Genomic DNA, 26,003 nt, shown 5'->3' on the forward strand with positions numbered 1-26,003 from the left:
GAAGTCAACCGACTCAATGCTTTTACTGAAGGATAGACAGACCCATTTTTTTGACTTTTCTAACATCGTAATTTCATGTTTGATTTAAAGGCGTCATGATCCTCCAGTGTGAAATAATTTGTTTGTATTTTTGTAGGAATTCCCTTCAATTCAATAGTAATCGTTTTGAGTTAATGGCTCTTATTATATTTTGAATTATTTATTTTTATATATGAAAACAACATTTGTATTATACTTTCTAAACATTGTTGCCAAAAGTACCACTTTTAAATGAGGACTGGACCAAGAACATGATATGAATCGAAAATTTAGCAGTTCTCTTAAAACTTAGCACAAATTCATCAAATTTTTAACTTAACAGGCTTGCGCTCTTCTACCAAAACCTAAAGGGACTTCTTAGCAAGACTGCTGACACTTTTCTTAACTCCCAATCATTTCCACACTACGTATTCGTTTTGACAGAAACGTGTTTTAATTTAAGCTTTTCCGACACAGAACTTTTCAGTCAAGAGTTCGAAGCTTACAGAAACGATCGTTATGTTGGTAATGGAAAGGATTTAGGTGGAGGTGTTCTCATAGCGGTAAAAAATACGTATTTCTCTTCTTCTGTATATTTTTCAATTGAATTATCAATTGATCTGGTATGTGTAAAGATAATAGTACATACTAAGTCTTTTTTCATTTTAAACGTTTATATTCCTCCAAAATGTTAAGAGTCTGTTTATAGCGAACTCTCCTTGGCACTAGACTATCTTATAAATTGGTCCAGCTCTGACACCATTATTTTACTTCTAGGTGATTATAATTTACCACACATTGACTGGATTCCATCCGAAGACGAATCCTGCCTTGAAATCTCTCCTTTTTCTTCACAAATGGAACTATCTCTTCTCGATAAAGTCCTTCTTACTGACTTAAAGTAAACAAGCTGTAGTAAAAACTCAAAAAATCGAATTCTTGATTTAGTCTTTTCTTCTGACGCTATTAGTACTCTTGTTCTAGAATCTAGATCAGGAATTACTAATATTGATAAATATCACCCCCTTTGGATATTTTTTTGACTTAAGTTATCATTTTACTGAACATAATAATTCCTTTGATTGCTTATATAATTTTTAATTTCAGAAAAGCCAATTTCCAGTTTTCGTCTGAAGATTTAACCATTTCTGGAATTGCAGATACATTAGTGTTCTCTAACATTGACGAAGCAGTTTCAACTTTTTATAAGATCCTTAATTATTGTTTTGAAAAAAATGTACCCATAAAGAAATAAAAAATAAAATAAAACCTTTGGCCCATTTCGGTACACGAAAAATTTGCGTTTACTGCGTAACAAAAGAAATAAGGCATGGAAAACGCATCTCAAAACTATGTCTCCAATCAATTTATCTTTTTATGTTGAACTCTTTAACCAATTTATGTCTCTTTCTAATTTTGTATAAGCTTGTTATGTTACTGATATGGGCTTCTCTTTGAAAGAGAATCCTAAAAAATTTTGGAATTTTGTAAACTCATAGAAAAAATCAGATGGCTTTCCAGTTAACTTCACTTACAAGGACCTTTCGTTAGATAAAACTGTTAATATCTGTAACGCTTTCGCAACAAATTTCCGTGAGTTTTTTGTTAATAGACCTGAAAAAGTTGATGTTGTATATTTTCATAATCTTGAAGTTGACTGTGTATTTACTGACTTTCTAAAGGTTTTGACCAACTTAGCAACGGAATTATTTTATTTAAACTTAAGGCTCTTGGTTTTAAACCATTTTTCTTAGCTTGGATTAAGTCATACTTAAAAACAGATCCATTGAGGCAAAAAATAGAAATTGTTATTCTGAACCTTTTGTTGCTTAATCTGGTGTTCCCCACGGTAGCCATCTTGGCCCTTTTCTGTTCATCCTGTCTATTACCGATGTATCGTCATGTCTACGCTCAAGTGTATTTTTTGCTGACATGACGGTATGAAAGTTTTCAAAATTATAAAGGCCACCCATGATCATATTCTTTTACAAGCCGACATTGATAGTTTCACATTTTGGTGTGTTAAAAATAACCTTTCACTTTAAAGTGTAAGACGATAACTTTTACTAAAAAACTAATCAGTAACGTATTTGACTACTTGGGTCTTCCTTGGGATGATCCTTATTTTTTTTTTTATAATAAGAGCACACTCAAAGGGATATATTACCCTTGTTATGTAGACACAGTTTGAGCACTAAGAAAAGGAAAGAGGGAGAAGGGAGGTGTGGGTTTTGAATTCCTGAATATTGCAATAGCTGGGAAAGGCATTCCACATTCGCATAGTGGGGCTAAAGAACGAATCTCTGTACTTGACAGTACGACGGAAGATGGGCTCGAGGGTATATTGATGAGCATTCCTAGAAGCGCGAGTATTTCGGTTGAACTGTTTAAGGGGAGGAATTCAGCTGGCTATTTCTCTAGAGCATAAACCATTAAAATAACGGTAAAAGAGGGTGAAACAATAAACATTTCGACGATGTTCAAGTGACGTAAATAATCTTATGATGGTAATATCACCAATCAATCTAAATGCTCCATGTTCAATACTATCCAAGAGGTTTCAGTAAGTTGCGGGAGCACCAGCTCAGATATGGGAGTTATACTCAAGCTTTGGACGTACATAAGTCTTGTAAATAACAGCCAGGTCAGAGGGGGAAATACTTCTTGCATCGCATTAGAAAACCCAAACATCTTGCGGCATTTTTGGCGACATCGCGTATGTGATCGTTCCACAAAAAGGTGGTTGGTGATACACATACCGAGAGTATCGAGATGTTCCGTTTCCTTTATGCAAGTGCCATTTATGGATAATGGCAAGGGGGGTATATTTCGCTTTAACGATACAAGACAGCATTGGGTTTTCGAAGCATTAAATTCCACGCCGTTTAATACTCCCCATTGAACAATGCTGTTTAGGTCGGAATTTAATGAGCTTATCATATTTTGTCGTTGCAGGTCCACATCCGGAGAAGAGGGGTGTGAGTCTGAAAACGAATATGAAAAGCTAAGAGTACTATCGTCAGCGAAACAATGTATTGGATTAGATGATGATGACGGTGGGGAAGATTCGCCTTTTTTGGAAATAGGATAGATAAATGCAATTTTCCATCCGCTCGGAACGAGACCTGAGGAGTAGGACAGATGAAAAAGCTTACGCAGTGGTTTTGCCAGCGATGAAGAACACCTCTTCAGAACAATAGCGGGGATACCACCCGGACCAGCAGATTTATGTATGTTAAGATCTTTTAGGACTCTCGCTACAGTACGATTAGAAAAAAGATTTGCCCCATAGGATCACTAACTCGCTCAAGTACAGGCTGAGTCATAACACTCACTGGCAGCGTAGAATTGGCGGCGAACTACCTAAAATAGAGATTAGCTTTCTCTAAAGAGCTAACAAAAGGAGTGTCATTGACAACGAGCGTAGGAACCGAAGAAGAGGAAGAATTCCTCATATTTCTTACAAATGACCAAAAATTTGTACTGCCCTTGGGACATTGCAGTATTTTTTGCCGTAATTTTGGGTCATGTAAAAATTTGGTCCGTCGAATATGGGCGTTGCAGGCCTTCCTGGCTTGCTTGAACTTATTCCGGTTTTCCTCAGTTAGATTGGCTTTAAAACAACGGAAACTTACCTTCTTGACCCTAATAACCTCTTTACAGCTGGCATCGAACCATGCGTTTTCCTTAGGTCTGATGCTTTTAACGCTATTGGGGATAAAAGTTCTCATTCCCAGGAGAATCAACTTGGATCATATCAGCGCTGGCGTCAACGTCACTATCGAGGAAGCATAGTGACCAGTTAAAGATCCTAAAATAATTATTGAGACCGTCCCAGTTGGCTTTCTCGTATTGTCAAACGGTTCTCCTAGAAGCTCCTTCTTTAACTGGAGAGTTTTTACACGAGAAATTTGCTGATATGACACAATATTCAGATGTGCCTAGAGGAGATAGAAGACTGATAGTGTACTTACCAGGATCAGAAGTAAGAAACAAGTCAAGAGTGTTTTCTGCTCGACCTACCACGTCCGATATTCGAGTGGGCTCGTTGATCAGCTGAGTTAGGTGGTCTAACTCAGCGATGGTCTCCTTCTGGTGTTGATTGGCCCGAATGTTGAAGTCATGAGAAATTGTGTACATTGAAATCGCCCGTAATAACGATTTCAGTGCGAGGATAGTACGAAACTATTCTTTGTATGGAATCAGACAAAGCATCAAATTCACGAGAAGTTGACACCCTGTCTAAATTGAGTCTTCGATAAAGGAAGCAGTAGTGAATGATTTGCTTAAAATTGCATAAAATTGAAAAAAAGAATTGGTGCAGAGACCTTATCAACATCGTATTCTACTTCCTTCAAATGCAGTCTCTACATCAAAGGCGTGTTAATAATGACTTAGTTTTTTTTTTATCAACTCATTAATGGTGAAACTGATGTTTCTTGTGTACATTTGAATTACCGAGGCGGAACTCATAACCTACGATCTTTTGATTTTATACATATTGATTTCCATAGAACTAACTATGTGAAGAATGAAGCTTTAAGTCGAATGAGCATTTTATATAACTTAAACTGTTCATCGATATATTTAAATTTAAATTTGCTGGGATTAAAATCATTGCTTAGAACCAGTGCTCCACTATCGTAAACGTCTTTATTTTATCTTTTGTTGTTCAGTATTAGTTCATGTTAATGTTAATTATGTTTTGTATTTTGTGCGTGTGTTAGGCTTTAATTGTATTATTATCTTACTAATAACTAACACATGCACTTATGATGAGCCTTTGATCGTAGTTTGACGCTTGCTATAAGCTTACTACTTTCTGAAATTCTGAAGTGTCAAAAAAAAAACTACGCACGATTCAGGGGTGGTCATATGAGCCATAGAGCTACAGTTAAGTATAAATAAAGTTTTCACTTGAGATTTGTTAGTTATTAAGCGACATTCAATAAAAAATGGTTTGTTGTCAAATACATTTACATAAAATTTGTTTCTAAGAAAAAGAGCAAACAAAATTTGACTTGAATTTGTTTAAGAAAGTTTTATAAATTGTATTTTAGTTTAATTAAAAAAACTTTAAATACAAAAATTAAAATGTATAAAACTTTTGAGGATTAACAGATTATTCATTATTTGTTCCCATATTACTTATCTGATGAATACTTTATTTCGTATAATTTTTTAACAGCCATAACTTGTTGCCATAATGCCTTGAATATGTAACTTTAATTAATATTATTAAGATTACTATCACTCGTGTGTGAACAACTTGACATATTTATAACTCAACAATGTTAATAAATTCCTTTGCTTTTTGTTATCAATATTGTTTTAAATTTCAATTAACCTGAGGTTACACGAGGACTAGGGCAATTTTTTTGAATTTTTAATCGCTTTTATGTATTCTTTTAATTTTTACTTTTAAGTTTAATTTACTTAAAATATTTTAAATATTAATTGAACTGCATTAAAATTTTGTTTATTCAAAACAATTGAATAAGAAATTTTCAACGGACAAATATTTAGATTAAGTGACCTGACATAAATATCATTGGTTTGCATCATTGAAACCAATCATTGACAAGTGACAATTGTATCATTGAAATCAGGAATTTTGGATTAAAGTTGATGATTGGAAATAAAACTAATGAAATTGAGTATAGTATGCTTTCAATGGAATGATTTCGTTCTGAATTGTTAAATTCAAACTCACCTTTGCTCAACCTTTATGTTAATACTTTACATGTTAAATTATCGAATCTTAAACTTTAAATGATGGAAATCAATAATTTGTACAGATATAACCCCCTAAGTATTTTCTAATGCAAACAGATATCTTAAAAATCTTAAGGTCTGAAATTTACCTCGTTTTACTTAAAATTTTAAGCCAATAGCATCCAAATTACTCATTAAAAACAAAAGCAATTATTCATCCAAGTTCATTAAACCAACTTTCAACTAGATGCAACGATATTTCTGTAGTATCCATCCAAGCATAAATGCAATTTAAGTTTTTGAAAAACGATTAATTTTCTTCATAAATTCAATAAAAAATCTATTTCCTCTTGTTTACCATAAAATTATTTACGTCAAGTGATTTATGTCCTTCAAAAAATTGTATTTCCTTACCAATTGAACAAAATATCATCACGCATTCTCTTCTGGGAACATTGGTATGAATTAAAATATGTAAATAAGAAAACTTTTTAACATAAATCAGTTGTTGAACATGAAACAATTTCTGAAATAGCATTAATTAAACCGCATCCACATCTCATCGCCCTGTCTCTTCTCTACAGATCCTGTGTGTTTGAATGTCCTAGAATTGCAAGTTTTTCTTGTTCGGATAGTTAAGTACAAGACTCACCTTCAGCATATCCGTCTTTCACGCTATACATAGACCAAAGTTTCTTTACGAGTAACTATACAAAACGAAGATTGATTGTGCCATCTATTGGGACTGAACTTTTGGGAGGGCTGAAATGATACGTGAACGTATCGTAGAAGCGGATGCAGTTTAGAGTGGTGTGACCTGGCATCAATGAAGCCCGAATGATTAATTGATTGCACGTCAACTTGGAAATTAGCTTTTTTTATTCTTCTTCCAAGCCCTTTTGGTTCTAGGATAGGGAACCTAGCTACTATATCAGGGTTGGTTGATGTGGCGTCACTATACTTAAAGCAAACGAAACAACAAACAAACTAAGTTGTCACCATGAATATTTCTATACTTGAGGGTGGTGTAGCAGGATTTGGATTTTGGAATGCAAAAAAAAATGGTGGTTATAAATTCAGTTCATCTTTTATTCTGTGTCCTTCGATTCTCTTAATTCAATCGATCGTTTTTGAATTATGAAATTTTTGACAAAATGTAGTAAACTCTTAAATTGATTGAGTCAAGGGTAACAGTGGGTAGAGCTATGGCAAAAATCTTGAATAATACTCAAAAATTAATTAACTTCTTGCACAATTTACTGTTTGTCGTGGGTTTTCGGATTATGATACTCTAAAAAGTCGAATATATCCTGAAAAGAACTGGAGATACTACTTCTTGTTCTTTGATTTGATGTTAGATTTCTACCTCATACTTTTAACATCACATTGTAATGAGTAGGAAATATTGAGCATAGTAAAACATTTCACATTCGTGTAGTACGGCTAAAGAAAGAATCACTGAACTTAACAGTACGTCTAAAATTGGCCTCAAGGGCTAACTGATCCTATCATTTTTAGAGCTTTCACCTCAATTATATCCAAAAGACTCAAGTATGTATATTCAAGATTTGGACAAATAAACGCTTTGTAAATTAAAGCCACATCAGAAGATGTATAGACAAATTTTTGCATTGTCGAAGAAAACCTAAACACCGGGTACAGGACGAGTCATGTCACTCATTGGCAACAACAAATTAACAGCAAACTGTGCTGCAAGCAAATTGGCTTTATCAATCGACCTTACAAAATTAGTGTCATTGGAAACGAGCGTAGAAACTGACGATGACCTAGAGTTGTGCACATTTTTTACAAATCCAGAAATTTGTACTACATTTAGGACATTGTAGTATTTTTTGCCGTAATTTCTTTCTAGCTTGTTTGAACTTCTTCCTCAGTGGGTTGTTTTTTTTTTTTAAATCTGGAAAATTACATCTTTGTATCCTAATAATCCTTTTACAGCTCGAATCAAATCATGAGTTTTTTTTTGGGTTTGAAAGATTTTACCCTTTTCGTGATAAAGAACTGCAGTTTTTGAAGTATTTTAAAAATTATAACGTAAAGAGTATACCACCAATTAGAAACAATACAGTTGGTAGAGCTAGTGGTGGCATAAAAAACACTGGCTTTGATAATATTATTAAATATAAAATCTGTGAGAATTATATAGTTATTGACATCACTTATGATACAAAACATTTTCAAATTGTACCTATTTATTTAAATTATAATGAATGGAGCATAAATTTTAACGCGCTTTGTAACTTTTTAACTATCTACAATCGTGAAAATATGATGATTTTATGAGATTTAGGTCGTATAAGCGACTATCAGAATTCGGTCTTAAATAATTTCCACTCTTCTAGCGAAAGAAAATCTTTTGACAATTGTCTAAATCAAAATGGGAAACTTTTATTAGAATTGATTGAAGACTTTGGTTTTTTCGTTTTAAATGAAACATCTCAAAGTGACTCAAACGGAAACTTCACTTTCGTGTCTGCTCAGGGTTGCTCTGAATTTGACTACTGTCTTATTAAAGGTGAATGGCTAAGTATAATTGATGACTTTGAGACCTATCCAGCTAATTTTTCGTCTCATTTCCCTATAATTGTCTTTTACAAATAAGAAAATCTATTAGTAAATCTACAAACAACCGGAAATGATAAATTAAAATGGAAAGAAAGACATGCAAATAGATATAAAATTAAACTTAATCATCAGCTGGTTGCGATGCCAAGTGTGACATCTGACTCTATAGATTCTATAACTGACATAGTTTCTTCAGTGATTAGACAGTCTGCAGAACTTTCTTCCCAACGTAGAAATACCTTTCAGTCTGTATGGTACGACGAAGAATGCAAAAAAAGTAGGAGAAATTCTTTCGCTTTCTTAAAACTATATAGAAAAACAAACAGCGCAGTTTTTAAATCACTGTATTTACAATCAAACCAAGAATACAAAAGGTTATGCAATCTCAAAAAAGAACTTTATTTAAAAAACACTGCTTCTAAGCTCGTTGAATGCAAGGACTCGAAATCTTTTTGGAAGACAGTACAAGTGTTGAGTGGGCGGAATAGGAGGGTATTGTTCACAATTGATGAAAATCTACTTGCTAATTATTTTGAAACTCTACTTCTGCTTGACCCTAATCTAAACACAATGAGCTTTGCATTCCCCAATGTCATTATTCCTGAACTAGATTCCAATCTCACAATGGTTGAACTAGTAGCTGCTTTGAAAAAAATGAAAAATAACAAAGCACCTGGATCTGATGGGATCCCAGTAGAGTTTTATAAACATGCTACTCCTGAATTTTTTGAATATCTGTTAGAACTTTTCAATAGAATATTCATTGAAGAGATAGTGCCTAAAAATTTTCGTCTGTCTCGAATTACAGCCATTTAAAAAAAAGGTAACCGTGATTTGCCAGAGAACTATAGAGGAATTGCTGTGCTTAAATAATTAAGAAAAGTGTTTACACAGATACTATATACTAGACTTACGACCTGGGTAGAAGATAATAACATAATTAGTTGCTTTCAAGCTGGTTTTCGAGCCAACCTTTCAGCTATTGATCATATTTTTGTACTCAGCACCACTGCTAGGCGTTTTATTGATAGAACTTATATATCTTTTTCGTTGATTTAAAAGCGGCTTTTGACATTATAAATAATAGGTCCTTACTCTATAAGCTATAAGTTATCTACTAAATTTATCAGAGTCTACGAAAAAATTCTCGAAAACACGATGGCATCTGTTCAGAATAGTGGAAAAGTATATAGAGAATTTAGTTGTGAAGCAGGTGTCCCTCAAGGATGTGTTCTAAGCCCTATCATGTTTGCACTGTATATGAACGATGTCGAAAACAGTATACCTGGGGGAGTTCAGTTCGGGGATATTACACTTAAAGTCTTGTTTTATGCTGACGATCTAGTCATTTTATCAGACAGTCCGCTTACTCTACAGCTCCAGATAAACAAGCTGAAACAGTTTTGTGATCTATGGGATCTTAGAATAAATACCACCAAATCCAAAATAATGGTTTTCAGATCTCGAAATAGATCAACTGGCTATGGGCGGAATTGGGCTTTAGATGGTGAGATAATTGAGGTCGTAAATGAATTTAAGTATCTTGGGTATACGACGACATATAACCTTAAAATTCAAACCTTTATAAAAGAAAAAACAACCGCTGCAAAAATTGAAATAAATACAATGTGGTCCCAGTTCTTCGCAAATAAACTCGTAGATCCAATCTCAAAATTCAAAGTCTTCAATGCCACCGTGAATACTTGTTTCTGCTATGGTAATGAAGTATATGGTTTCGAACAGTTGGAGGAAATGGAAAATATACAGAGGTATTTTTTCAAGCAAATTTGTAGGTTACCTATCAACACTCCTAATTATGCTTTCCACCTAGAGTCAGGCGTACCTCAAATTTTCTTGAAAAACTTAAAGGCTAACGCCGATTTTATGATCAGAGTTATGAAGCGATCTGACCAAAACTTGCAAAAAAGACTCCTCAAAATTTGTTTTAGTTGTGGATATAGCCCGGTCAAAAATTGGTATGATCTTGCTGTAGCACATAACCTTTCAATATCATTGCCAGTGGACAATGTGGAAGCAATAAAAAATGCACTATATGAATGTATCTCTGTTATAGATAACTCGATGTATAGGCTTTGTGTTGCGAGAGGGACTGCATCAACATCCAGGAATATATACAGACAACTTAATCTGAAACTTGGTGAAAGAAACTATTTTAGAGAAGAGTTTACAGTTTTTGAAATGAGCTTGATCTTCAAGATAAGAACGGAAATGCTCGATTTGAATTATAGACCACATAGAACAGACTTAAACCCTGTGCGCTCCCTTTGCAACCTTGGTCAAAACGAAGATGTTTTGAATTTTTTAGCACTTTGTCCAATATTAAAGGAAATCCGAAGGCTCTACTTTTATTCTAGTTTCCTTTCCCAAGAGGAATGTGTCGGTGTACTAAACGGAGATCGTGGCTTGAAGCCTCTTATACGCTATGTCTCACATGCACGAAAATATCGAAACGAGTGTTTGAGTTTGTTTATTAAACTGTATATCGGAAACTATGATCAAATACAACGTATTTTTGTAAAACTCAAACTAACTTTTATTACAATTATAAAGTTTTAATCAGTTCTTTTTTTTAATTCTGTTTGCATTAAATCTTCAAATCTAATAAAATATTTCTAGACCATGAAGAAATGAAAGGAACAATTTGGCCATTTTCTGACCAAAAATTTAAGTATCGAGCTTAAATCATTGCAATATTTTGCAGGTAAAATTTAAAATCCAAAGTGGATTCAATCTATTTTTAAAGTGTTTTTTATTGAGGTTTCAAACAGAATAAACAAATATTAAAACATATTCAATTCAGAACAAAACTATAAATGACTGACTGGATGAAGAAACTGCTGCACTGAGAACATTGAAATAGCCTGATCGACAAATTTCTAAAAAAAATCATTTCCCCTTAACTTTGATACAGATTTTCCAGAAAATATTTTTTTTTTAAACTAATTCCAGATAAGAAAAGATATTAACTTAATTTGCAAAGTTTAACACTCAGTTTATATGTGCATGAAATTTCAAAGTTCGATGCACAAAAGTTTGCAAACCAACAAGTGCTCAAATCTTAATGCGATTACTTTCGACTCCAAGCACCAACGAACATACCCATGTACATTGTACATACAATATATATGTATGTATGCAATTACCGAAAGCTAACTCGTAACCAAATCAAGGCGTTCAAACTTTAACTCATTTCCAACACAAGAACCCATTTAAAAATTTGCATCTCCTTCCGGAGCCCTAAATCACCTTGTCTAAGCAAACTCTTGCTTGTTATATAAAACTGCACTCTGCCACCATCACACAGCATAGACTAATTTACTAAATGGCAAGGAAGTCCGCCATGATGAAAGACAAAGCCCAACAGCACCGCCGCCATTTGCGAACTGATAATTTCAAAGCTAAAAAGAATTACCTACCCGAACAAAAAACAAAAAAATGTTTTTTGCTTTTAATAAGCTTGGGCAGTTTTGAAATAAATAAAAAAAATCAGAAAAAAAAAAACAGAGGAAACCTTAACCAAAACACAGGACGACTTCACAACTATAACTACCTACCTCTCTACCCCAGTTTTGTATAACTCAAGGATGTAGCTATAATCTACTGAAAGTGAAGCCTTTCCCAGAATTAGCTCAGGTTTTCTGCTGCTGTAGCTGTTCCTCGTATACTATAGTGCCGCTTCCTACTTTCTATAAGCGTAGGGCAATTAAGTTGTTCGGACTTAAATGGGAAAGGATGTTGTGTTCCGCCCTTCCGTTGTAATTATACTATTTTAAATATGTGCAGCAACCACCTCACACCTTTTACGTCTCTACTCACTAAAGTCTAAAGACTAAAGACTAAACCTCATCTCAATCCTATTTCCCAGCCACTCAACTGCTACTTGTATCTGATTATGTGTGAGATATTTTTGAGGAGTTGCCAGCCCCCAAGAGTTGTAAATTTCTCATTTTTTTTCTAAATATTTTCGAAAGAAAGAGGAAAATTATAACAAATCTGTGTTGCAGTAGAAAGTTGGAAATTAATTTACAAAAAATAAATATGAGACGAACTTGAAAAAGGAAAGTAGGTACGACGATGATGACAACGCAACGTAACGTAACTGTATATAATTATTCATTTGGAATTTAATGCAGAAGGAAACCAAATGAAAAATTCCATTAAAATATGCTAATGACTTTTTTTTGCCATAATTAATATCTTCCGCCGGTTAACCGAGGACGACAGTTTTCGTTTCCTTTATAAAAATGACAGCAACATGGCGGTATGGCAGCCGAGAAGTGCGGCGTGGTGTGGCGGGCATTGGCGTTGGCCAAGATGTCGTTGTCATTAATATAAGATGATTGCAACAGATTTGAAAGTTATGCGAACCTTGGATTGTGAACTTTCGTTGAGGAACTTTCTTAAAAATTCCAGATTTTTCTTAAGTTTTTTTTTTTTTAAATATATTTTTATAGTGAGTTTAAGAATTCAAACACAGAGGACGCACGAACAAATTTAAAGTGCCATTCAAGGAGAAACTATAGTTTTTATGTGACTTGGATTTAAAAACTAATAATAATCTGTCAAAGTTCTGGATGAAAAAAAATCTTGTGTTTTAATCTTTGAATTGTAAAAAAATGAAAGTGCTTTTCTATAGTTTTATTGGAGGAGACTTGGTTTTAAAATAATTTTAAGAGGGTTCAAGCTTTATGGATCACGATTATAGATCTGAGACATTTACACGGAAAGCAACAACAATCAGCCCATTTATGGTTGATCCAACTTATCAATCCTGTATAATTGGAATGCTGTGTTTGGGAATTTAAGGGTTTGAAAATTTAGATTGTAACGTTTTCTATTGTCGTTAAAAGTGAAAAAAAAGTAAGCTTGTTAAAATATTCGGAAAACTTGATGATTTTGGAAAACTTTTGAATATTTTCAATTTCTACTTCTTCATTTAATAAATTACTTGCTGTTGAAATACTCTAAGAACCGTACTTATAAAGAAAACATAGTTAAAATTAACTATTTCAGCTCCCGTGTTAAGGAAAACTTAACCATGAAATTAGATTTTTCCGAACTCAAACTAAAGGCCGGAATATTTGTATTCCGTTGTGTAGTTTTCCCAAACACTGTATCTGAAATAATTAAATTGAAGCCTTGATAATGAAAAATGATACATACATACATAAGTGCCAATATGCATCCAAAAAGAAGCCAACGGATTCAGAAGATGTGGACGTATGGATGCTGGAAGACGAAGAAGAAAAGCAAGATCTGGTCTCATCGTAGCAATTAACCCAACTGAATTAAGTATCTAAATATGTATGTAGCTTGAGACAAATCCTGCTTAAAAGGCAACATTGATAAAAACTTTTACTTAAAGTAAGATGGCTAATGGAGAATATCTTTCCAAATTTGTCGATATTGTCGATAAATTGGAAAATATGGAAGTCAATAGAAACATTCAAAGAAGAAACTTGCAAGATATCGTCAACCTATTTTTCGTGATAACGTTACATATTTAAACCGCCAAATCTCTTATGAATTGTTAAAGAAAAGAAATCTTGTCTAGAATAATAAACTACGTTCCTTAGAGAAAAATGCAAAATCCTTCTGGAATATTGTAAAAATTGTAAAAACAAACATCGACAGGTTTCTTTTCCGAATAACGATTTAAGAATCCATTATTTGGATTTGGAAAAAGCAAGTGCTCTTGCTCTTAGCTTCTCCCAAAACCATTCTGTATCACAATACCTAGGCGATGTTTCAATAGATCATCTGGTAAATACAACTGCTCAAAACTGAAACCAGATGATTTCTGACACACCACAAAATATGTTAGCAACTCAAGAAGAAGTAGCTGCAGTTGTTTACATACTTAAATCAAGAAAATCTACTGGGCTCGATCAAGTTGAAAATCTATATTTAAAAATGTTACCTAAAATCGGAATATTCTTCCTTACATTCGTCATAAATGCTTGCTTGAAAACGCAATACTTTCCTACTACTTGAAAAGCCGGCAAAAACTCTGTTAGGTCTGAAAGTTATAGAGTTAAGTATAAGTTTATTCAGCAATATCAACAAAATATATGAGAAAATAATTCAAAATAAAATTGTTAAAACAATAACTGATGACAACTTTTATAAATGAACAATTTGGTTTCAGGAGATACCAGAGTACATCTCATCAAGTGCTTCGTATAAGTAACTTAATTAAAAGCAATCTCTCCCAAGGTATATCTAGTGGAATGATATTGTTAGGCATCGAAAAAGCGTTCGCCTCAGTTTGGCACAAAGGTATTATTTATAAAATGATTTCCCTCAATTTTCCACCTTATCTGTGTAAAATTGTTCAAAGTTTTCTTTCAAATAGATGTTTTATGGTACATGTAAATAGTAATGTCTCGGAAATAATACATTTTGATTTTGGTGTAACTCAAGGATCTGTCCTTGTACCGACCTTGTATAACCTGTATAAATCTGACTTTCCCAAATTACCATCCTGTGAAGCAGCAATTTTTGCTGACGACACTGCAATACTTTCTTCGCATACGTTTGGTCTCAACATTGAGACGAACTTAAATAATGCGATGAGAATATTATACCAATATTACAATCGATGGAATATCAAACTTAATGCTGACAAGTTACAAGCCATCTTTTTTCACGAGAAAAAGAAAAGCTTGTTGTCTCCCAAGCAATAATTTGTAAATTTTAGGTAGAGCGGTTTCTTCGGACAATCAAGTGAAATATGTCGGTATTTTCTTTGATTCTAAATTAGCATTCTATTACCATATTTCGCAATCACTAAAAAGAGTCAAAAGTCGCTAAAAATCTTTAAGTTACGGATTTGCCAATAAAAATCGAATCTTGCATAAGTTCGAGAATTTAAGCAAAAAAGAACACAAACTACTTTTGCCCACAAAGCTAACCTCACTAAATGAGCAAAAGAGGCTTGTCATCTACCTCCCCCGACCAATTAAGAGAGGAAAAACGCAGACCGTCTTAAGCAGACAATTTTTGTAAAATAGACTCAAATGGTAGACATGTGCATTCAAGAGGACACAAGCATCTACAGGTTTTGTCTCAAATGCCACCTCTGTCTATAAACTCCTACTCTCACCTTCCCGCGGTGAACATCGTGTGCCTAGTACCTCAACTGGAGATTGGGTTCTAACCCCAGTGGAAAGTTGTTGGGGCAGAAAACGAGAGAGAGGGGAGAGGTGTTTCCACTAAGGCATCTCTCCTTATCCAGATGGCAGCGGACGAATTCTCAAGATGGAATCAACGGCGGCGTCTTCAGTTCCAGTAAGGTTGAACTCCTTAGTGAACACCTTATAGGATAACGAACTTCGGATCTGAACGTGGAATGTTAGGTCCCTTAACAGACCACGTGCAGCCGAACAATTAGCGGAAGCCTTAAACTGCTGCCAGGCAGATAGTACCGCCAACCAAGAAGTGCAATGTAATGGACCGGGCAAACGCAAACTAAAAGACTGCGATATATACTACGGCGACAGCTACCGAGAACAAAGACAGCGTCATTTTGGATTTGTTGTGAAAACTAGACTCAGGCAAAAAGTCTTGAGTTCCAACAGCGTGAGCGAGCGCATCACGACAATCCACATCAAGGCTAAATTCGCCAACATAAGCCTCATATGCGCATGCCCCAACAGAGGACAAAGATGAAGACACCAAAGACATATTCTTCGAGCTCTTAGACAAGACACATGAGCAGTGCCCTGGCTATGACATTAAAATTTCTTAGGCGATTTTAATGCGAAGCTAGAAAGATATGACATATTTGGTTTCATAATTGGGAGATACAGCCTGCACGACACCACCTCCGACAACGGATTCATTCTGGCCGATTTCAGGTAACTATAGTACGCAGTTCACACATCTCAATATCCACAAGGGGACATATAAATCTCCTGATCAACCAACTCTCAACCAGATTGACCACATTGCGATCGACGCACGACACTTCTCCAGTATACACTATATCCGAACATTCCGAGGGTCCAATATTGACTCGGACCACTACCTCGTTGTTGGAAAGGTACGGCTACGGATATCCCGATCCAAGACAAAACAAGGAAGTACTGTAAGAAGATTTGACGTTAGACGGCTACAATCGCAAGAGACTGCCATGTCCTTTTCCGATCTAGTCTCTAATAACATTAGCATTAAGCATTGAAAACCAGTGGCAACATTGCCTTGCAGCCATCAGAGATGCCGCCTCTGAAGTGATAGGTTACATACGGCCACCACAGCGAAACCTCTGCGTACCAGCCACGAACCGAAGTCTGTAACGACGATCAGGGGAACATCGTAGTAGAACCGCAGTCGATGCTGAGAATATGGCAAGACAACTCCTCCAAACGGCGATGACGAACCGAATTCCGCTGTAAGGAGATAGAACCACTCAACCTCTGCGACGAAGATCAACAATTCCGCCTACCCGACCTTGACGAAGTGAAGATAGCTATATCTAAACTAAAGTCAAACAAAGGTGCTGGAGCTGACGGCATCGCTGCCGAACTATTCAAAGCAGCAGGCTGACATGGTAGGGAGCATCCACCAGCTCATGTGCAAAATATGGTCGGAAGAAAGCATGACCGATGAGTGGAATCTCAGCATAGTATGCCCGATACATAAGAAAGGAGATCCTCTAAATTGCGCCAACTACATAGGCATCAGCCTCCTTAACATTGCGTATAAGATCCTCTCTGCCGTATTATGTGAAAGTCTGAAGCCATTCATTAACAACTTGATTGGTCTTTATCAGTGTGGCTTCAGACCAGGAAAGTCCACTATCGACCAAATATTCGCACTACGGCAGATCTTGGAAAAATCGATTCCCACCACCTCTTTATCGATTTAAAAGCCGCGTATGACACCATCTATGGGGAAGAGCTCTACAGAGCAATGTCTAGTTTTGGCATCCCTGTCAAACTTATCCGTTCGTGTAGAATGACGATGGAGAATGCACGCTTCTCTATCAAGGTCGGAAAAGATCTTACCGATCCATTTGATATAAAACATATTTTGGACAAGGCGATGCACTGTCATGCGACTTCTTCAATATCGTTCTGGAAAGAATTGTGCAAAACTCAACCGTCAACACTAAAGGCACAATCTTCCAAAGGTCCATCCAATTACTCGGATACGCAGATGATGATAATTGGAAGATCGAAGCGTGATGTCAGTGGAGCGTTTTTGAGCATTGCGATGGAAGCGAAGAAGATTGGTTTAGTCAAAAAAGGACACTAAACGACGACGTCTTGGACAAAACGTCACCATGGACAGCTTTAACTTTGAGGTAGTTAAGGACTAGGCACCGCTATTAATACAGACAACGACACCAGCGCTGAAATCAAACGAAGAACAACTCTTGCAAATCGCTACTTCTTTGGACTAACAAGGCAATTGAGAAGTAAAGTCCTCTCTCGAGCATCTAAAATCAACATCTATAAGACACTCATCATCTCGGTTCTCATTTATGGCGCTGAGGCCTGGACCCTGTGAAAGAAAGATGAAAGCGTCTTAGGATGCTTCGAGAGAAAAATTCTTTGGGTGATTTTTGGTCCCGTACGCATAGATGGAGAATGGAGGAGAAGATATAACAATGAACTGTACGGGTTGTACAGCCACACTGACCTAGTTAGCAGAATTAAAGCCCAACGGCTTATATGGCTAGGTCATGTAGAGCGGATGGACATCAACGCTACATCCCGGAAAGTCTTCGAATCCAATCCCGAGGGACAGCGCAGTAGAGGAAGACCGCGACTCAGGTGGCGCACCCAGGAGGGAGAGGACCTCAACATTTGGAAAATAGACTTTGAAGTATCAGCTCTTCCACCAAATGTACATATACTAATGGTCTTTTATCATTTAGACCTGTGGTTTTAGTAATTTCGTTGTCTGTATTAATTTAGAGTCAATTTATTTATAGTTGAAAATAAATTTGGCAGAAACGTCAAGAAACACACTACAAAAAATTAAGTCAAATCTTTATTCAGAAATTTAAGAGGAGTCTAAGTTAAGCTTAGAGTTTTTGTTTTAATTAATTTCTCTTAAAATTTAGAGAATTATTTATGTTGGTGTGAAAGCACTTATGTATATCCTTAAACCTCTATGACTTTGCTAAGGGCAAAGGTATTTTACAGCGCATTATTTTAAAAAGGACTTCAATATTCTTCATTTTTGTTGTGTATATCTAAATTCGCATTCTTTTGTGAAAGATTATTAATTTATGGCTTTATGCAATGCATTTTGTGCAATGGTAGATATAATTTTATTTTGCCATCAATATCTACTTAAAAATTATTTCCTTTTTGCGGATCCTTTTTTTTTCTTAAAAAAGAAGAAGATAAATTGAATTTATTTTTCTGACATTTTTACAATTTTTTGTTGCTATATTTTTTAAACAGAGTACCCATATATATGTTTTTATAATGGTAAGTATTGTATAGTGCATCCTTTTCTTGAAACGAAAATTCCTTAAAAAATCAAGACTTACTGGCGACATACATTCGCACAAAATATACGTTGCAGTCTTATTAGATAGAGCAAAAAGGATAACATTTTTGTTCCCTTTTAAAGAAGAATTTGAAGGGGTGCGTTTGTGTAGAAGAACATGAGAAATATTTTATTATTATTTTTGTTGGTTTATATTTTTGTAGCATTTTATGAGGGGAATACATTTTTGTCACATGAACTACGTTAAACGAGCATAGGTATACGAACCATGAAAAATTTTTGCCTTTATTGTGTTTCGGTGTATCCTTTACCCACTTGGTTGGATGGCTTTTCATTAGTTTTATTAATTTATTTTGTTGAGAATTTTAACCTTGCCAAGTTAACATTTGACAATAGCTTTAAGTTCGAAATGGGTAAAATGGTGGAATGAATTAAGTTTGTTTGTCAAGGGCCATTATATAAGTCTAATATTGATGCTCTACTTTACCTCATGTTTTATGGTGAGGCAAGAAGAACTTTGTTACTTAATGAATATTTATTGTGTTGTTTCACTTTGCAATAGCATGGAAATGCGTTCACTAGACTTTGAAATAAACTATTTAAACAAAAATATGAAATAAGGATTACAAAGGCTAATATTTCAATTTCAAAAAGAAATTAGATGTTATTATGAAAAATTAAACCCATGTTTAAAAAATTCAAAACACGACAAGGATAGGGAGAACAATTATCAAGTTAAATACGTTTTGTGGTCTTGGTTAAAATCTGAATTCAAAATCGGTCTATCACGTCAGGTTTTTGAGATACAAACTTTTGGGAATATGTGATTTTTTTTTGGTCAAGTAATCAATAATTGTTAAATTGTTTTCAAAACTACAAGACCTTACTTACTTCAATAATCCTTTTTAACGATGAGTTGTATATTATTTACTTTTTCAAAAAATCCAAATTAGTTGTAAGCCTTTACCTGACGTACATAAACCTTAAAAGAAGCGAAGCAGTATAAATGACTTTTTTGTTTTCATTACGAATTCGTAGTCTTAAGTTTAAAACATCATGTTTTTTAAACATATTAAAAAAAAGGCTGGGATGCGACCCACACTGAAAACTTCTCATTCTATCTGTTGGTGTGTCTTGCTTATTTTGTGTGATGTAAATAATTTGAAGTCAATATCTTTCTTTCTTTTCCTAATACTCGAGTCAAAAACTATTTATCTTAATTTTGTTTGTTGTTTTTGTAGATTTTCGTATTTTGTTAAAAAAGTCGTAGAGGTGTTTCCACTAAGGCACCTCTCCTTATCCAGACGGCAGCGGAGGAATTATCAAGATGGAATCAACGGTGGCGTCTACAGTTCCAGTATGGTTGAATTACTTAGTGAACACCTTATAGGTGTTCGTGGAATGTTAGGTCCCTTAACAGACCACGTAGGGCCGAAGAGTGAGCGGAGGACCTAGACTGCTATAAAGCAGACATCACCGCCATTCAGGAAATACGAAAAAGAGGATGAAAAACTGCGATATTTACTATGGTGACTGCTACCACGAAAACTGGAGCCAGACTTAGGCAAGAAGTCTTGAGCTATATAGGTGCATCAATGAGCGCTTCATGATCATCCGAATCAAGGCTTAATTCACAAAATTAGCCTAATATGCGCACACTCCCCCACAGAAAAGAAGGATAACAACACCAAGGATATGTTCGAGCTCTTTGACAAAACGTATGAGCAGTGTCCTAGCTACGATATTTAAATTGTCCTGGGCGATTTTAATGCCAAGCCAAGCTAGGAAGGGAAGACATCTATGGTGGAATAATCGGGAAGAACAGCTTGCACGACAACATCGCAGACAGCACGCATTTTCCACCATCCATCAATCTACCGTCAACCAGATTGACCATATTGTGATCGACGCCAGACACGCTTCCAGCATCATGAATGTACGAACTTTCCGAGGAGCTAACATCTTGGACCACAACCTCGTTTTAACCAAGGTAGCACTTCGGATTTCCAGACCCAAAGCAAAACTGGTATGTGCTGGTAGAAGGTATAACGTCGAACGGCTACAATCGCCAGAGATCTGAACAGGTGAAATTTACAGGTATATAAACCTAGAACCGAAGGCTGCAAAGACGAAAGTTGAAATGTCATAGTGGAACCGCAGTCAATGCTGAGGATATGGAAGGACCACTTTAAAGAGAACAGTAGAGGAACAAGGATAGATCTTTGAGGAACACCTATATTGACAGGAAGAATAAAAGACATTTTACCTTTACACGATACGGCTTGCATGCGATTAGTCAAGTACGAATAAATAAGATTTTTGGTTGTGTCAGAAAAATTGAAATAAGTCGTCAGTTTACCACAGAGAAGGCTAGAGTTAACGCAATCAATTGCTTTGGAAAAGTCAAGTAGGGTTGTATAATTATAGTCTTAATCTTGTCTTATGTAGTATTCATGGCATGATAGTTAGTGCGTTAGACTGCCATGCGAGAGGTCTTGGGTTCGATCTCTGCCTATGCCACCTAAAGTTTTTTTCACGGGTACTGCCTCTTGCGAGGAATTGACAAATTCTCCAAGAGTGATTCTTGTCATGAAAAGTGCTTTCTAAAATTTGCCGTTCGGATTCGGCTTAAATCTGTAGGTATCTTCCATCCCTGACAACAGTATTCGCACATAGGAATGGTTGAGAGTTGTCAGTCACTAGGCCCTAGTTCTCAAACGGACTGTTGAGCCACCCAATTTATTTATTTTTATTTATTTTTAAATCTGGTCTTATATCTTCAGAAAATTTTAAAAGGATAGTTTCAAAAGCCTTAAATAAAAAAGGAAGGATAGCTATTAGTCTGTATTCCATTTTCTTTCATCGTTTAGTGATGGGTAAAACTTTCGATTTTTTCCAGGAAGTGGGATAGATGGAGGTCATTATGATGGTGTTGAAAATGTGAGTTATGTGAGGAAGTATCAAAGGAAGAAGGATTTTTAAAAAGTCTGAGTGTATGTTGTCAAGTCCGGTCGATTTGGATTTAATAGAAAATATTGCTTTAACTATTTGATATTCATCTACTGAACAAACAGAAAAAAGCATCGACTCTTTCGTTTTCCGAAACACCAGATTGCCCAGTTGGGAATTGGGTTGAGGGAATAGAGAACTTTCGATTCAACTCCTCTAAATCAATGTTGTCATCGGAAATAGAAGAATCTCTCATTAAACCAATACTCTTGACTTCTTTTCAAAAATACTTGGAGGAACGATTTGAGTTGAACCTGTTGTTACAAAAATTGTATTTAGCTGATTTTATTAATTTCGTTACAATGTTCCGAGATGTTTTGAATTGCCGAAGCATTTCTAGGCAACCAAATCGTTTCCAACGTCGGTATGAAACGTCTCTGGTTTTTATAGCATTAATAATCTCAAGAAAAAGCCAGGGACAACTACGCTATCTAATTTGACGAGTTTTAATTGGAACGTGTTTATTAAAAAGATAAGTAATTGCAACAGTAAGACATTCAATTTGATAACCAACGTTTGATGTTGCATAAATTGAGTACAAGTAAATAGATGAGCAATCACTAAATAAAGATTCGACATTTATGTTACGAAAATCACGATACTCGAAGTATTGCGGAGATTCCAGAGCCCGAATCATCGGTGAACATTTTTAATTCAAAAAAAAAAAACAGGCATAAGAATCCGTTTACCGAATACATTTTTGTTTCGATTTGACTAATCTAAAAGTCCTTTGAAAATGTTTTTGACTTTATTGAAAATTCTCTCAAATTTTGTTCTAATTTCGATTAATTTCATTGGAATTCAATACAATTACGTTAAATATTTTGAATTAACTAATCTAAACGTCCTTAAAATTTATTTTGACTAAACTTAAAGTTGTTGAAATTAAAAAAAAAGAGGCTGGGATGCGACCCACACTGATAACTTCCCATCCCGTCTGTCGATTTGTCTTGCTTAAAATGTTGTCTTTGAAAAAACGGATTGTTGGATTTTTATATAAAAATTACTGAATATCGAAAACAATATTTTCTAAGAAATAAAATAATTTTGAAGCCAATATTTTTAATTGTTGAAAAGTTATTTGAGTCGAAAGTAAATTTTTACTATTTTTTTTGTTTTTTATAGAGTTTTATTTTTTGTAAGAAAACTTTCAATTCGATTTTTTTCAAAATTTTACTGAATATTACCAACAATATTTTTTGAAAGATAAAAGTCAATTAAAGCCAATATCTAAAATTTTTAAAAAGATAGTTAAGTCGAAAATCAATGTTAACCAACTGTTAAAAATTTTTTTAGGTTTTTATTTTTTGTAAAAAAAACTGTCAATTTGATTTTTCTCAACATTTTTTTAGAATGTTGAAAACAACATTTCTTATACGATAAAATAAGTTTGAAGCCTAAATTTCAAGTTTTTGAAAAGATATTGAATCGATATTCAATTTTTACCAACTTTGAGTAACTTTTTTTTCGGATTTTTATTTTTTATAAGAAAACTGTCATTTCGATTTTTCTTGAAATTTTACCAAATGTCAAAATTATTATTCTTCGTTGCACAAAATTGTTTTGGAGGTGAAATCATATTTTAGTCGTAAAATTTTGGAGTTGACAAATTTTTTTTTTGTTTTTTTGATTTATAAGAAACCCGTTAAATGGATTTTTTTTTCAAAAAATATACTTCTTTGATATCACGTTACAATATATTGTATAAAATTTAATTCAAGTCTCTAACGTTTTTGGTTCGTAAGATATTTAGGGTTAACCAAAATTTTCACCTTTTTTTAAACTGCTATGGTAAAAAAACCACCCACGCAATTTTCTTGAGACCCCTTTCTGCATCTTTCTGCTTTATTATCTGTATAACAAAATTTATTTGAAATCGATATCTCTTCTGGTTCTTGAGCTATGGACGACGTAAAAACGCGTGCACAGACTCTCTCTCTAAAAATCTTTTATTTCGACTCAAGGGACCTTGGAACGTCGTGAAATGTCAAAATTTTCTTCCTATGGGAAGTTAATAAAATTGTGTTAGCCTTTACTTGCCCTTAAACTTTTGTTTGATATTTCTACTTATCTATGAAATAAAACTTTTCAAACTCAATAAAATCCCTATACAACACACATGCAGAATATTCGTTTGTCTTGGAAAATGAAGCATATAAAAATGTTTAGCTTAATGATTCGTTTTATTTAAAAAAAACCCCATGTTTATCTTCTAATTAATAAAAATTTCCATTTAACTTAACACTGATGGCATACATATGTACGTACATACATACTTAGATACTCCCTCATACTTCTTCCAAACACATATACAATTCATATTGATTTGGCATAAAATAGTCAAACAAATATTTCCTTTGATGGGTTGTTAATTAAAAGTTTAAAAACTGCGTCATTAGAAGCAAAATCATCAACTACAACAACATCACGTCATTTGTGGCGACAACACCGACAACGCCAACGAGTCAACGAATGACGACGTGCTACGACGAACGATGTACTACAACGACAACGACGATGATGACGGAAAGTGAAAAGCAAATATTTTACAAAAGTTTAGCATGTCATCAATGGAAGTGAATTTCCGGAACATGGGTATTGCATTTCCATCTAAGCGGAAGAACACTAATGTTTATCGTGGGCGATATATGGAAGTTAAGTCTTAATGTCATCCGATTTTCTATTTCGAAAGATATGGCATTAGGATAACGAGCATAGGATTAAACGAGAGGTAAGTTACATAATGTAGACCTGAAGGATCAAGGATAACTATATTTGGGAATTCCAATTTTCTGCGAATTTATCAAAATAAAGCTAAACCTTATTGGTCTGGTCATATAGGGTGTATTAATAGAGTGAGTTCTTAGAATCTTAATCTTGATCAAGAGCATCGTTTTATTATGAAGCTGATGATTATCATCTTCTCCTACCCCACACCCACGTGTATCAAAATATCTTAAAGATAAATTAAACTTACCACGATAAAGCAGGCCACAATTTAACCCCTCCTTTGTGTCGTACATGTCATGCATGACTTCCAGTTTAATTCGAATCTTCTTCGCTTCAGCAAACATCTCTTTGGCGCTGCTGCTATTCTTTCCATCCAGTGATGGGACTTCATCGACATTGTCCTTATCCACGACAATGGCGTCATTCAAGAACTCGCTTAATTCATTTACACAGGGCTTATTCATGCTTCCATCACCACCACCTCCGCCACCTGTTGTATCAGAGTCACTATGAACATTTATTGTACCCGAATGTGGTATGACCTCGTCGTCCTCCAGCAGAGAAGGTGGCAAGTCATCTTCGTCGGGTTTTATCTCATTCAATTTACTCAAATCCGAATCACTAGAATATTCACTGGCTTCACTGTTGTTGCCGTCGTTCTCATTCAAATCATCCGCGTCGTCGTCCTCGTCGTCATCGATCTCAGTCGGATCCTTGGTTAGCAATAAAGTTGTACCTTTTATACTTCCACTTGAGCCATGTGCATCGTCTTCGATGGTCGTTATACCACCGGGTGGCCCCGGCGATCGACCTGGCGCTGGATCACTGGTCATTTGGCCGCCTCCGATTTGGACTGTGTATAAGCCGAAAAATAATAGGTAAATAACTAATTTTGTCGCCATAATCACTACAGCTTTTGTAGTTTCGAATTAAACGTTTTAGATTGGTTGCCATAGACCATTGATTGGATCTATGCGTTGGTGGTGTTTGAAATATTATTTATTTTCCTTTCTTTTTTTATGAGGATATAAAAATTCAATTATATGTTTTGGGATTCTATGAGTCAGGTGTATTTAAGTGGGTTTCAATATTCTCCTTTAGAATTCTGCAAAGAGAGAGAAAAAACGGAAGATCATTAGAAATGTTAAAATTTAAATTTAAATATAAAATGTTGAAGTATTTTTGTATAATTAATTATAAGGATTGTTGCGAATGAATAGCGGATTAAATTTGGGCCGCACTTAGTTTTTCTGCCAACAACATTTACAAAATTTAACCATGCTTCAAAGATCCATTTATTTAAAATCCTAAACTAAAAAACAGCAAAAATAGGCCAACATCGTGATTTATTTGGCCTAGGTTAAGCTACTTAATCTTTTTAAGCAACGTAAAACTTTAGATAAGGTTGGTTAAAGGTTATATTTGCTCCGATTGAAGCATAATTAGAAGCATAGTGG

At 34.7% G+C, this 26,003-nt stretch overlaps 1 protein-coding gene across 7 annotated transcripts in view; it reads right to left on the reverse strand.

Moving 5' to 3' along the window:
• LOC129946580 (uncharacterized) overlaps nt 1-26,003 on the reverse strand; it is a 490,943-nt gene that overhangs the window by 147,441 nt on the left and 317,499 nt on the right. For all 7 annotated transcript variants that reach the window (XM_056056821.1, XM_056056825.1, XM_056056823.1 and 4 more), the window contains exon 4: nt 24,794-25,651. In XM_056056821.1, coding sequence (XP_055912796.1) covers nt 24,794-25,448 — 655 coding nt within the window. In that variant the 5' untranslated portion in view covers nt 25,449-25,651. The remainder of the gene's footprint in view (nt 1-24,793; nt 25,652-26,003) is intronic.

Source organism: Eupeodes corollae, chromosome 2 (assembly GCF_945859685.1).
Source record: "Eupeodes corollae chromosome 2, idEupCoro1.1, whole genome shotgun sequence".
In the NCBI taxonomy this organism is placed as follows: Eukaryota; Metazoa; Arthropoda; class Insecta; order Diptera; family Syrphidae; genus Eupeodes; species Eupeodes corollae.